This window comes from Nipponia nippon, unplaced genomic scaffold (genome assembly GCF_047370975.1).
Source record: "Nipponia nippon isolate SJK-2023a ecotype South Korea unplaced genomic scaffold, ASM4737097v1 scaffold_5, whole genome shotgun sequence".
Lineage (NCBI taxonomy): Eukaryota > Metazoa > Chordata > Aves > Pelecaniformes > Threskiornithidae > Nipponia > Nipponia nippon.
This window is the reverse complement of record NW_028262369.1, coordinates 60,708,894-60,722,394: the sequence shown is the minus strand read 5'-3', so window position 1 is coordinate 60,722,394 and position 13,501 is coordinate 60,708,894. Positions and strand designations below refer to the sequence as shown.

The 13,501-nt window shown below is 41.5% G+C and overlaps 1 protein-coding gene across 2 annotated transcripts in view; it reads right to left on the bottom strand.

The window, feature by feature from the left end:
• Nucleotides 1-13,501, bottom strand: part of ABCA12 (ATP binding cassette subfamily A member 12) — a 91,378-nt gene that overhangs the window by 34,664 nt on the left and 43,213 nt on the right. For both annotated transcript variants that reach the window (XM_087731311.1, XM_009461989.2), the window contains 10 exons: nt 13,351-13,470; nt 12,086-12,176; nt 10,545-10,724; nt 8,776-9,091; nt 6,092-6,206; nt 4,422-4,751; nt 3,449-3,518; nt 3,213-3,347; nt 2,352-2,507; nt 1,399-1,576 (listed from right to left, as the gene is read on the bottom strand). In XM_087731311.1, the coding sequence (XP_087587437.1) occupies nt 1,399-1,576; nt 2,352-2,507; nt 3,213-3,347; nt 3,449-3,518; nt 4,422-4,751; nt 6,092-6,206; nt 8,776-9,091; nt 10,545-10,724; nt 12,086-12,176; nt 13,351-13,470 (1,691 nt within the window). The remainder of the gene's footprint in view (nt 1-1,398; nt 1,577-2,351; nt 2,508-3,212; nt 3,348-3,448; nt 3,519-4,421; nt 4,752-6,091; nt 6,207-8,775; nt 9,092-10,544; nt 10,725-12,085; nt 12,177-13,350; nt 13,471-13,501) is intronic.

Here is a 13,501-nt window from a genome sequence, read left to right as displayed (position 1 = left end):
TGACCATGCTTTGGCAGAGCGGTGGCCAATTAATGTCAAACGACATCCTCATACCTCTCTGTGGGAACGTGAGGGCAAGTACCAAGCTCACACACTGAACTCTGGCTACTTTTCACATGTACTTTTATCTTCTTCAGCCTTCCCCTCCCTAAGTCAGACCATTGCATATCCCATACATCAATACTCATGAATGCCCTTGGGCTTCCAATTTAATCACTGGGAATTCATATAATGCAGTTACTCTTCATTCTTTGAGGTTTGTCTACAGTATCCAGACAGCCTCATATTGCTAACCACAACAGAGATGGAAAACCGCATCTTCATCTTACTAACCACATTAGAGCATGGAAACCGGATTTCACTGCCATTATTAACAAAAAATGAGGGAGGGCTTCCAGACAAGACACTTCACAGTGGGCAGCACTTTCATCTAGTTCAAGCAAATAATTACCTACCTAGCAATACCTAACAGACCTGAGTCAAACACCCTCTGCTCAGAATAACTACTCGCACAATATAGGTCATTTTTGGTGCTGTCCTACTGGGACTAAAGGGAGAAGATGTGTCTCAGACTGCCCTTCACTTTCCTAGAGATTCTCTCTCTCCTGGGACTTTTAACCATCATTAAAAAGGAAACAAGTAACTTGTGACCTGACTCAGGATTTGAAGCCTGCACTGAGTTTTAAGAAGCCATTATACTTTTCTGTATATCACCTTTGCCTACACTTTGCAAAGACAATATGAGATGAATTGATAATAAGCTGAGATGAAGCACACATCTGTCTTATTGGTTTTGGCTTTTTCTGAGGCTTCTATTTATCAGCTTAATGTTGCCTTTGGAGTGATGCACATATATATCAGTGGAGAAATCAAGTTCTACAGGTCTGTTTCAGTGCTGTTATCTAACAACTCAAATAATAATTTATAAATGGCAAGGCTGGAAGGGCTGAAAGGCCGATGTATTAACCCACTGCCATTCCAGCCCAGCCCACACATGAGTTTGTAGAGCTGAAATATACCTTTATTAAGCTTTCTTGCTAATATCACTTCAGCTTTGGTGTGTGCACAAGCTACCCACAGCTTTCAGAACAACCTAACCCCAGGCACCGTAGTGTCATCGAACAAAATGCTAGAACAGCTGCTGTGCTGTGTATTACAGGTATCCTACCAGATTAAAAAGCATGTTCCTAAGCAGAAAAGAACCTTTAATTCTAACCGATGAAGGAACTGCTGAGGTCATCCATGAGCAAGATAAAACTACAAGAGAGATTTGGCCTAATAAAGCATCTTATTCAGTGTCCCAACACTGCACAGCCGCACTTCCTCTCTTGTTCACCCAATCATGCCCTGCAGTGGGGGGGGGGGGGTGGGTGGAAAGCAGCTTTAAAGGATACACACATGGTCGTAGTTTTCCCAGCTCCATTGTGTCCCAGCAGGGAAGTGATATTCCCTTCATAGAAGTTGAGGCTGAGGTTGTCCACTGCAGCTTTGGATCCATAAACCTTTGTTATGCCACGGAGGGAGACTCCCAAGGTGAGATCAGCGGGCTCCGGTTCCAAGTGAGGAGGGGGGGCACCTTTGACACCAAAAGGAAGGGTCAGAGGACAGTTCCTGCACTGCAGCAGGTGTTTGTGCTACTTTTTTCACCTCAGAGATAAGCAAGGCTTTTAAAAACAAAATACAGCAAAAGTAGGTGCCTTTCAGCTAGGAATGTAGAGAACATTTCACAGGATCGGCATCATTTTGAGCTCTCTGGGATTTCTCCTTTTTACTTCTGCAGCTTCTAATAACTCCTGATAATAAGCATTAATCACTTTTGAAAAGGTCTCATATTTAGATGTTTTGGAGCACCTAACAATTCATACTAAGCAAGCACAGAAAATTAGAGGACATACAGCAAAACTACTGAGTTCTTTTCAGCTGGGTAGAATCAGCAAGCTTTTATGTGTCATCTCAGTATTTTACAGGCTAGATATTTAAAGAGATGAACAAAGCAGCACACATCCCTTTTACCAAGTGGAAACATCTATTTGCTTGCACAAACAAAAGTGTATTTCTACACAAAGCATTGTAGAGCGAGATATACACGCCTAAGGTTAACTGCCCAACTGCAACATACACAAATATGTATGTGGATATCAGTATTGGATTTCCATACCAAACAGGAAGAGCAAGTATCATTTAAAAGCCAAATCTCCATTCAGGTAAGTTAACAGCTTCGTTTTTCTTGTGCTACAAAATAAGGATTAATACAGAAATGTACTTTCTGAGTATGGTGCCCCTTTACAAATTTGGCTTCGTTTACCTAAAATGTTAAGTTAGTATCACTACCCCATCTAGCATTCACATACATATCTTATTATTGAGGGTAGCTTCTTTCCTTGACATCAGCTTGGTGAAGAGAAGGCCTCTTCGTTTCGCATTCCAGAAGGGGAGGTAACTGTTGTATTCGACCCAGTAAGATGGAAGCAATGGGAAATACCAGGGAGCAGCCATGCCGTATCTACCTGCAAGTTGAAGAGGAATCTCATTCAGGTATCTGTTTCTGCAGGAAGTATCACTATTGGGGTGCACTCAAAATAGCAAAAATAAACTCCACAGAGATCTGCCCCCTCTTGATGTGCTCATGTACTACTGATACTTGGTAGAGAATTTGCCTGATTGACACAATAGGAAGCATTTGCCGATTTGTTATTCTAAGTAACTTCATAGCTGGAGGGCAGGAGTACTTTACATTTTCCACTGGGTAGATTTCTGTATGCCAGTGGACTGCTTCATTAGGTGAGGAAGAAAAGCAAAAGACAAATGTACTGGCTCTTGCCCAAGGCAGGAATTACTTTTTGAAACCAAATGATATAAGTAATGCAACACAAAATCACTCAACTGACAAATGCAGGCTAACATGCTTTGTTCTCATTTTCACCGAGCAGATCGCAAACACATCCTCCCATGTCCTTGGCTTCAGCTTCTTCAGGAGACCCACCTACCCATGTGATAAGCAGAGGAACCCTAATTCTCCCTTGCTCTGGTCTGTCTCAGTTTCATTAATACTCTCAGACATCCACAAAGTCATGTTCCCTTTGATCCAGAAACAGGGGTATCCTGTGTGTGCAGACTGTCTTACTGCCTGAGCCATGGAATCAGCCAGTGTTGTATTCGTTGTTTTCCAAAAGAGATGGTACAGCACCAGCCTCAATGCTTTGTATCCTTACCTGGGAAAACATTCCTTATATACCATCCCAGGATGAAGTAAATGAAAGAGTCTATCAGAATGAGCCAGCACATCCATCCAAAGGAAGTGTTGTCTCCAATCATTGGGGACTTATACATGTTGTCCCACTGCAGACCTGCAGAAAGGAATTTAGAAATACAAACAGAATCCATATTAGTTAATGAAATGTCACAACCATGGGAGCTCAAAGCCTAGTTTTGTCTACAATAAACATACCTATGCCCTGTGCCTCATATCGAGCAATGTATTGACTTGCATAACTGAATGCAGTTGGAGACAACAGACTCTGTGGAATAAAAAAAATGGAAAACAAAGAACTTATGAAGTAGTCTCAAAGAGAAATCAAGTCAGTCAAACAATCAGGTACCTCACTGGATTGGTTCAGTAGCCAGAAAAACGAGTGGGTGTTTTTTTTCCCCAACAGTCACAAAGAGCACTGGACCAGGCTTATGATGGGCAGTGCTTCTGGGGATGGGCTGTAATGTCTCCTTAGAGCCTGCCTGCCTTTTGCTTCCACACCCAGGACCCAACTTCCTCCCTCATACAGGGCTTTATTTTAGGCTTTTGAAATACAGCAGTGCTTGAGAATTACCTGCCACGTGGTTAATAATTTTACCACTTGCATTAATAGATGTCCTTTCCTGAATTTAGTGACTCAAAGAAAACAAGTCTACCTACTGGAACCTAATAACTACTTATTTTTACCCTTGGTAAGAAACAAGGCTTTACATCTATTTCCATGGCTAGGAATTTGAGATACGTGAAACTAAAGGATGAGCAGAGCCAGCAATGAGTGGAACCAGCCCTCCTTCACAGCCCTGCTACCTAAACTCCTTACTGAGACAGCCTTGTTTTTCACAGTGGTTGGAAGTAACCCATTTTGCTTTGCAATTCGAAAGGGCAAAGTACATAGCTGAAACTACTCTGATTCAGCTGGCAGGTGGGAACTCACTAAAATTCCACAAGTATTGCTTTCAGTCATGGTACATAACTAATTCCAGGTCTCTCTCAAACAGGCCATGGCCAACTCTCCTGTCATGCTGTTGTACCTGTCAACACCCACTGATGGGATTTAGAAAGGCCCCCAACTCACGTATATTTGTGACACAAGCCATAATAAGAGCTGAAGTTTATTGAAGGTGTGTGTCTGCTTCCACACCCATGGAAATTACTGAAAAGCAGAACTTACCAGTAGGCTCTTCACAGAGAAGCTCAAATGATTCTCAATGACGAGCAACACGATGAAAGGGAAGAAGGTGAGGATGTACACGAGACTGCCCACCAAGGCTGCTATGTTGGTGTTATTGAAGAAAACACTGATGAAGTAGCTCATGGCTATGATAGACAGGCTGTAGTCCATAAGGTACAGGAACAGGAGCACTGTGTTTGTTTTGGGAAGGATGTCTCCCACTTTTAGAACAATGATGAGGAAGGTGACAGTAATTAGAAGGAAGATGGCACACTCTATGAACCAGGCAATGAAATGGCTGCTGGCATTAACACCCATCATTTTCATGTACTACAGAGAGAAAGGTGAAAAAAACAATCACAAATTACAACTGTTTATTAAGAGATCTTTTTGCTGATATTGAACTGTTTCTTTTTTCAGTTTCTGGACAGGGCATACAACCAAAACATGCTCTTTCATACTTTGGCATACTGCATGTTGATAACCAGGGAGAAACAATGCACTCACATTTCTGGAATGCCCTAGGTTTGCAAAGCAGTCTATTGCAAAACAACAGCACGGACAGGATCTGCAAGTATGAAGCGTCACAGCCCAGAAGCTCCAAAGCAACTTCTGGCCTTAGATTTGTAACTTTTCTAAAGCATTTTGGTTAATTTTTTAAAAATATTGCTTATTGATCCAGTGGCTTGAGTGTGAAAGCTCTTAAGTATCTTTGAAAGTAAACCATTTCTCGCACACCCCCAAGACAACAAATAATAGCTAAACTACCATGGTTATAAAGAAGCAATTATATTAGCTGATGATCAAGTCCACAAGACTTGTATAAAACTGTAAATTTGTATTGCTAAATCCGAGAGAAACTACAGGTGCTGGTGTCTTCTTGTAGATTATTATACACCTAAAAAGATTACTGACAGCCTGGTTCTTAGAGACAGTGAAACTGGGTTCCCTAAACTAGAGTAAGGGACTGTCAGCTAGCCACTGGGGTTCACTCATTTTCAATCTCATCACAGTTCATAAAGTGCCCTTTCTTAGAAATGTTTTTGGTGAATCAGTATTTGTTTCCATGGTATCGGATAAAAAACAAATCTGCTTGAGCTTTTGTTGCTTGCTGAAGCTTAATTTTACAAAAGTTCTTTGCTGCTCATCTCTGTTGACTGTGTTCACACTGAAAACTTGAGTTAATTTAATAAATTCACTATGTCTCAATGTCATTTCTTTTCCAATAGGCAACCTGAATGAAGAACTTCGTTTCAGAGGAGCTGATGTAATATGTAGCACCTTCTGAAATATTAAGTATAATAACTTCAGGGACAGGAAATAAGTCACTTTTCATGTCTTTGTCCCCAGTAGGTATGACTCAAAGTCAATTTTTAGAGAGCTTTAAATCTTCAGAAAACTTGTAATTTTGTGAGGTCGCCATGTTTCCAGTGTTCAGAACTGCAAAGCAATATTCTCACCACTTGAAGGGCAAATGCCTTGCATTTCTGTGGTTTTGAGCTTGGTTACAATGTCAGAATTCAAACACTGCAGGTCAAACAATAGGTATTTGGAATATTATTTTCCTTAATGCTTGTTTTGCTCCATTTAATATTGCACATGAGACATACTATCCACTAATAAGGAAAATCTGTTTATAATTTTGCACGCCCCAGAAAGTTTTACCGTACCTCATAAAGCCTCAGATCTTTCTCTTGAACAAGTGTTTTAACAAAATCAGCTATAAACAGCACCCAGGCAGCCATCAGAGCAAATGGAAGAGAGTAGGTCACGCTGGTTAAGAACCTGTAAAAGGCAAATGCAGGCTTTAGCTGAATACGAAATGTTCTGGGGATTAAGGCTTTATACAGAATATATTTTCAGAGTAATACTTTGGCACAGGAAACGACATGCTTATATTTCAAAACGTGGAGTATAATTAATAATTATAAAAAAGGCTATTTTGCCATTGCATAGGACTTTCTATTCATGAAACTCCTGATTGTTCAAAGTCTTTTTTCATTTTTCAAATTACAGAGGGGTTTCCAGATGCATTCTGGAAGTTTTGCTCAGCAGCACCGCTGGCAGGAGCAGGAACCACCATGGGCAGTGGCATCTCCTGGCTCTCTGGTGGAGGGTGCATCCCATTTTGAAACATCCCAGCAGCCAGACGTAATTTCCATTTTCTGTTAATAGCCAAATTTTCTTATCAGGCTATATTTCCTGGTGCCAGAGTTTGGACATAGGTGCTTCCCCTCAGAGTGTCTGTCCTATCACCCCATGCGACAGGTATTGTGGATCCAGGTTTACAATGTGGGCTTCACAATTCTTGGCACCTCACTTGAGTTAAAACCTTCTTCCTGTGCCAAATGCGTGCAGAAAAAAGACAACAATGGCCAACAGTGAATTTCTCCTTTTGTGATGAAAAGCACGTTTTTATAGCAGGAGATTCACTTCATTGTATGTACAGGGCTTATTTCTAAACCTGGCTTAAAAAAAAAATAATCAGTGATATTCCTGGAAAAAGTTCAATGTACAATAATAGTAAGAAATTAATATGATTGCGTTTGGTTTTAATTTTTTTACTTGTAAAGCTGAAAATTTCCCATAAAGCAGTGCTTTCAGGAAATGCTTCCATGCAAATGAAGCCATATTTATAAAGAACAATGAAGGCATTTCAGTAGCTCTACTAGTTCTTTGTTGTTTGGGTTTTTTTTTTTTTTGCTACCACCTTGTGCATGATCTCTAGGCTATTAAAAATTCAGCATTTCCCAACACCTTCTGTGTACTGGTACATATATTCCCTCCTTTTCCCTGCAGGATGGTAACTATGCAGTAACAATCGATAAACAGTCATTTTATGATGACTTCTACTGGATGCAAATCCAAAGCCTTTAGGTATTTTAATAATTGAGCAAACTCATGTCCCTCTGAACCTGGGGTGAAGAGGGAAACCCGAAGGCAAGTTGTTTTCTCAGCTGCCCAAGAACAAGAAAAGGAGCAAACAGCACTGTAGTAAATGCCTCCAGCAGCCAGTTAATCATTGTACGAAACTATCTCACAGCAATGATCCATGTATTTGCTGCAAGAAGTTGACACTTGGTTTGAATGCTTAGTGCCTGCATACTTGCAGGCACTTTGCATGCTGCTACCTTGAGAAGAGATTATAGGTCCCCAGCCCTCTTAAGTGACAGGCTGACACAGGATGTTAATGGGTCTGCTATAGCTCCTGTAGCTATAGCTCCCAGATAATCTTTTAGCTCATGCAGTAGACACACAGGCTTTTCAATAGAAAGAGCTCCTAGGTCTAGTCTGTACTTTTGGTCCAAGTGAGACCCTCGTGTCAGGGCGGAGTGACCATCCAACCTACCAACACTATTTGCTGAACATCCTTCAGTGCTTTCTGATGGACATGAAATCCCTTCCCTGTGTGTTTTCCACATAGTCTGGCCACCAGCTGTGGTCAGGGTAATAACTCTGAGGAAGTACCATCTTGCCAGCTTTCCAACGCAGACCAAAATTGTCTTGCCAGAGGGGCAGGTCCTCAGCTGTGAGAGATTTGCTTCTCTCTATTTGCATTTGGCAGAGATGCAGTTTATACTAGCTGCAGATCTGGCTCAAGATGAGTGGAAAGGAAGATGATCCCAAACTTTTTGATCTGCTTCACTATTCAAAACTTATTCTGGTCCACACACAGTTCACACTGCACTGCTCTGTATAACAGGCTGTTAACCCTGGCAACTCAGCTTCTCCGTCCTCCCTCATTATCGCAGAGATGAATGGTACAATTTCATCTTCCCTCTTATCCTTCTTAAAGCATCTGAGAGGCACCTGTATTGAGAACTATTCGCTATACACTGAACGTTAGCTAGAATCACTGGAATGAATAACAAATACCACAGCTGGATAGCAATCTCTAGGAACAAAGCTCATAAACCTAGGGACTCTTTTTTTGCCCAACAAATACGTTTTCTAAGTTCTGCTGCATTGTCTGCATGTAAACACCTGCAGAACAAGCCAACACTCATATTTAACCCAAGTCCTGCCAACCCCCATCTCAGTTCCACCAGTAGTAAAACAGGGACAGTGAATTTTACATGCTGTAAAACCTACAGTTACCATGACAATTCAGGTACAACAGAGCACTGAAAACAAAAAATTAGGCAAACTAAACATAGACCATTTATACTAGAGTCCAAAATTCCCTCTTTTGTTCAGAACCTTGGAAAAAAAAAAAAACCCCAAACCCACAAAATGAAATTATTTCTATGCCATGTGAACAAGGTATTAAGGAGACCAGAGCAGCTAGTAAACTCCACCAGTCAGACAAGATGAGCTTACACAAAGGATGAAGACAAAAGCCACGCAAACTTACATATCCTTATTGTAGCAGGGGTAAGGCATGGCCTGGACTTGAACAGCTATTTCCTCTGGATTCTTGCCAGTCTGTAACTCAATAATGGCTCTTTCAATGCTGTCCTGGATATAAATAAACGCCCGGCTGTAAATCTGGCTCTGCGAGGTGGAATTGTGTGGGCCCACTGTCCAGATGCGCTCCCTTATTCTGTTGGTGGTTTGGGTGATCCTGCTGCTCATTCGGATGGTGTAGTTGAGCACAGGAGGGAGGGCCAAGTCCCCATGAACTGAGTGTCCAGGGCTGCTGCTGCCTGAAGGCAGCTTGAAAATGATACCTTGGAAAAGAAAGGAAAAAGGCTTTTCTTCAGAGTTGATAGCACGGGAGCAGTACACACAGATATGTAGGGACTCCTCATTTTTATAAGCCTTTTCTACATTACAATCCATCATTTCATTTCTTTGCTGCACAAATAATGCTCAGATGGGTAGGCTGTTTATCGAGGGTCTGGAAGTGGAAACTATACATCACTGCAGCTACTCACACTTTCAAATGTGACCAATGATTCTAGGTGCAAAATACACCCCCAGAGCCTTTAAATCTTTTCCCACTGAGCATTCAAAAACCAAAGGTTCTCAAAATAACCAGCTGTATTTGGAAAAATCTTGCTGTTAACATGGTCTGTCACATATCTGTTAGTTATGTCACTCAGCACATGCATGTCTCATGAACGTGCCCAAAGGTACTCTATCAACAGAGCTCACATAGTGATGCTGTAACATAAAAACCTCAGGAACACAGTGTTGAACATTGTTCATGACCTACACACATATTTTTGTGCCCACACAAATTCCTGCAAAGCTGAGATGTCTAAGAATATAAAATTTTTTCAAGTTCCTGTTAGGAAATGGCATGCTGAACATACAGTTTGACAGACGGGACTTTTTTCCCTTTAAAGTGTCTGTTCGAGTAGAGGCAATATCACAGAAGTTTTTCTCTCCAGAGTATTTTTCTTGATTATTCCATGTATAAAGCATATGATGGAATGGAGGATAAACATGGAAGAAAACTGCTTTTATGGGAATAGACAAATATTATCAGGGTCTGAAGTTCCAAGAAAAGAAAAGGTTTCTATCTACCCCTCAATTACGAGGTATAAAATCAAACAGGTCACAGGACTTATAAGTATATCCTAATTGAGAAGATATTGGGCATTCTTTAAAAATCAAGACACATTTGTATCATTCAAATTAATATAAGTTCCTATTCTCTGCTCCCCCCTGCCCCCCTCTGCGGTCTGATCTGAAGCTGCAATCCAATCCCACAAATGTGAAAAGTGTGACTGAGAAGACCCAATATAATATTGCAGTGTTTGGCTGGAACGTCTCAAGAGCTTTATGACCTTCTAATAAATTGAATTGTCTCTCATCTTTCTCAATTAAAGCACCTTTTCCCATGGGAGCCTGAAAGAAGGCAGCTGTCATGATGATCTCCTAAGGGCAGTAAAATTTTGTTCAAACTGAGAATTAATCAAGAGGAAACACCAGTTGACCAAAGGCTTCCTATACAGACAGTGGAGGTGTAATAGAAGAGGAGGTATAAAAAGGAGAGTGTAAAACACTGCCATAAGGAGGTCTCAGTATGCAGGTCCCACACACACTGGCTCAAAATTGATTGCTGTGTGGTGGGAGCTGTGACCACAATTGCTGGTGGAAAGCCAGACTTCTGGACTCCCACCCTGTACCACGCTAACTTTAATTCGCAGGGGGACTCGAGATTCTGTCACATACTTGCAAAAAGCTCATTCTTCAGAAAGAGCTCTTTAGCCACCATTTCCATTTCTTCTAAATTTCTGACTGCTTGAATGCGATTAAATGAGACACAGGAGGACACATTTACAGCAAGGGTAGCTAACGTATTCAGCTGATCGACAATGTCAGCGTTGTTCTGTAATTCCAGCCGAATATCATCTGAAAAAAAAAAAACAAACCCACAAACAAAACCAGTAGCATCACTACACGTAGCAAAAAATCCATTACATCATTCTGCTCTTTACACTAACAATGACACCAGAAAGGAAGAAAAACCCCATCATACTAAACATTAAGTGTAAAATACATTTCTGCACTTAGCAGTGCAATGAAGGCATGTTGTTGACCCAATTTTTATGTTAATCATTTGTAATATGCTCGTGAGTTTGCCTTTGGGAGGATGCCAGCAATGGGATGTGACAGCCATCCCAAATCAGAAGTTGCTACTAACCTGCTGAGGTTTTAGACTCACATATGATGCTCGCCATTCATTCCACATCTTATGGTTTTTGATGTAATCAACTCGTCTGTTGAGCTGCTCTGTCTCAGGGGAGAATGTGCTTTATACAAGCACATCAAGGAAACGTTGTGTCTGCTGTGCTGATGTGTGTACTAAACCTGATAATGCAGTTTAATAAAGACGCTGCTGTTCCCTGGCTGTTTTAAAAGGTGACTGCATAATGCAGTGTAACTAATATGGAACAGCTGCTGCAGGCACGATGATTTTATGGGGAGTTAAGACAGGAGATGCTACTCATGAAATAACACAGGGGTCATCATGAACAGTATGTAAATATCCTTCTGACTGCAACAGACTACAACCACTCTTGGTTTATGCTGGGTTTTGCTGGCATAACCCAGATTTATGTTGACATATATGGCCACTCATTGAAAAAGTGGGTAGGGACAATAAGACCAGCTAGGAAGGGACTGTGATCACCATGCTGTGCACTAACAGGGGATGTATCCACCACTGCTGTTAACTGATGATTCCCACAGTGCAGATCAGCAACTCTCACCTTGGAGGACCATGCAAGACCACCAGAGAACAGCAAATTCCAGCAGAACATCTCCTATAATGATGCCTCTGGCTTCATCAGCCTGGGTACCTTTATGTGATCCCTTGCTCTTCTGCTCTGGAAAACTTTTAAGTTGAGCCCTGATGTGATACAAGTGAGCTCTCCACAACATTTCCCAGCAGAGTCCCAGGTAGCTCATTTGAAGTGATAATTATGGCTAAACAGTGTCCTCCAGTGGCCACACTCAGCTGCAGAGATTGCCATTCTACTATCCCTTCAGCACTCACGAGAAACATCTCTTCATACAAGCCCTTTGCTTTCTAAGAGTCTTTTCCCACAGACCACAAGATTTTTGAATCACAGCTGAGATTGCCTTGCACTAAAGCATCCAATACTGACCAGAGAAGAGCAGTACCAGAGCATGGCTACAGTTTGATGACTCCGGAGCTCCCAGACCTGAAGTACAAATAGGAGGGCAACACATGTGGTGGAACAACTTACCCAGTTCGTTTATTTGACTCAGCAGTTCAGCTGCATCCAAATCCACCATCAGCTTGATAAAAACCTGCACAAAGGGATTCTGCAGGGTGTTCTGTCAACAAGCAAAAAGAAAAAGCATCAGTTTGACCAGAAGCCCCTTGAGCTTATTCAGTGTATTTCTAAAATACATCAGACCAGCTGCCTTCACTAAGCATTTGAACAACCCCCTCCTACTCCTTTCCTGACCTTCCATATTTCACTCTGTGTATCAGGAGGGGGAAATGTTAGCAATGAAAACATCATACAGAGCCCTGTGAGTCCAAGCTAGTGTTTCTTGGATTCAAGAGAGGATGCCTATTGAGTCTCCACCAGGCACTAGAGTCCCATGGAAAAATCATAGATAATCTTTGTTATTCTAAAGGTGCAGTAGATTTCATTTGTGTCTGTTTTAAGTCCTGTGAACACAGCCAGAGCACAATAGGTAGGCGACCAAAATTTAGCTTGGAGACCAGCAGTAAGATTTTTGTTTGGCTGAATAGTTCATTATTCCACCAATGAGGGCAGTCAATAGAGAGTATTTCATTTCACTTTTGCACATTCCACTCTGGATTTTCTCTCAGTGCCATGGAAATTACAATGAATTCCAGACACTGAAATTAACTTCTAATGCTTTAGGGTTCCAGAGATCTCATTTTCATAGTTTTAAAAGAAAAGGAGACAATTTTTACTGTGGAGAACGGGAAACAAGTATGTGAAACATTACAGCCTCCTGCTTTCTCTATCCAAGCAAGGCTATGCTCCTCAGGAGGGGAAAAAGAAATTTTATTTACATTCACTGAGGTACAAAGACATCTTCTAGCTCTTATGTGTGTACCCAGAGCTACATGCTTATTATAGATACTGTTTCATTTTCTGAAAAAGTCATTTCTTGCCTGGTCTTGGCTGGCTGGATCACTCCATCAAGCAGAAAGTTAATTTATAAACTGAGGCACGTTCCCTGCTCATCTTAGCTGTCCAGCAGGCCTCAGCATGGCCAGTGTCAGGGAGCATATTACAAACACATCGTTTCAGAAAGAGGATTTCCAAGGTGCATCAGGAGTATTTTTGTTATGGGAACAGGCAGGCAGGCACAGCAACTGTGAAGTCCAGGACAAAAGCCTGGGAAGGGTCTCCCCAGCTGGCCTAAGATGTCCCTGAGGTCCCTACAACCCCAGTTTATTTCAGTGAAGAAATCCATCCTCCCAGTTCCCTCCCATTAGAGAGACAAGGGAGGTAGGATCTCATACCTTGATCATTGGAACTGTCTGGTTTAACTTAGTCAGTGAATTCATGATGACAGGAGCCTTTTCCAACCACTCCTGGGACTTCAGGGCTAGATCAGCCATCTGCTTCAGGGTTGCATTAGACTATAAAAAAAGCCCACAACACATAAGAATT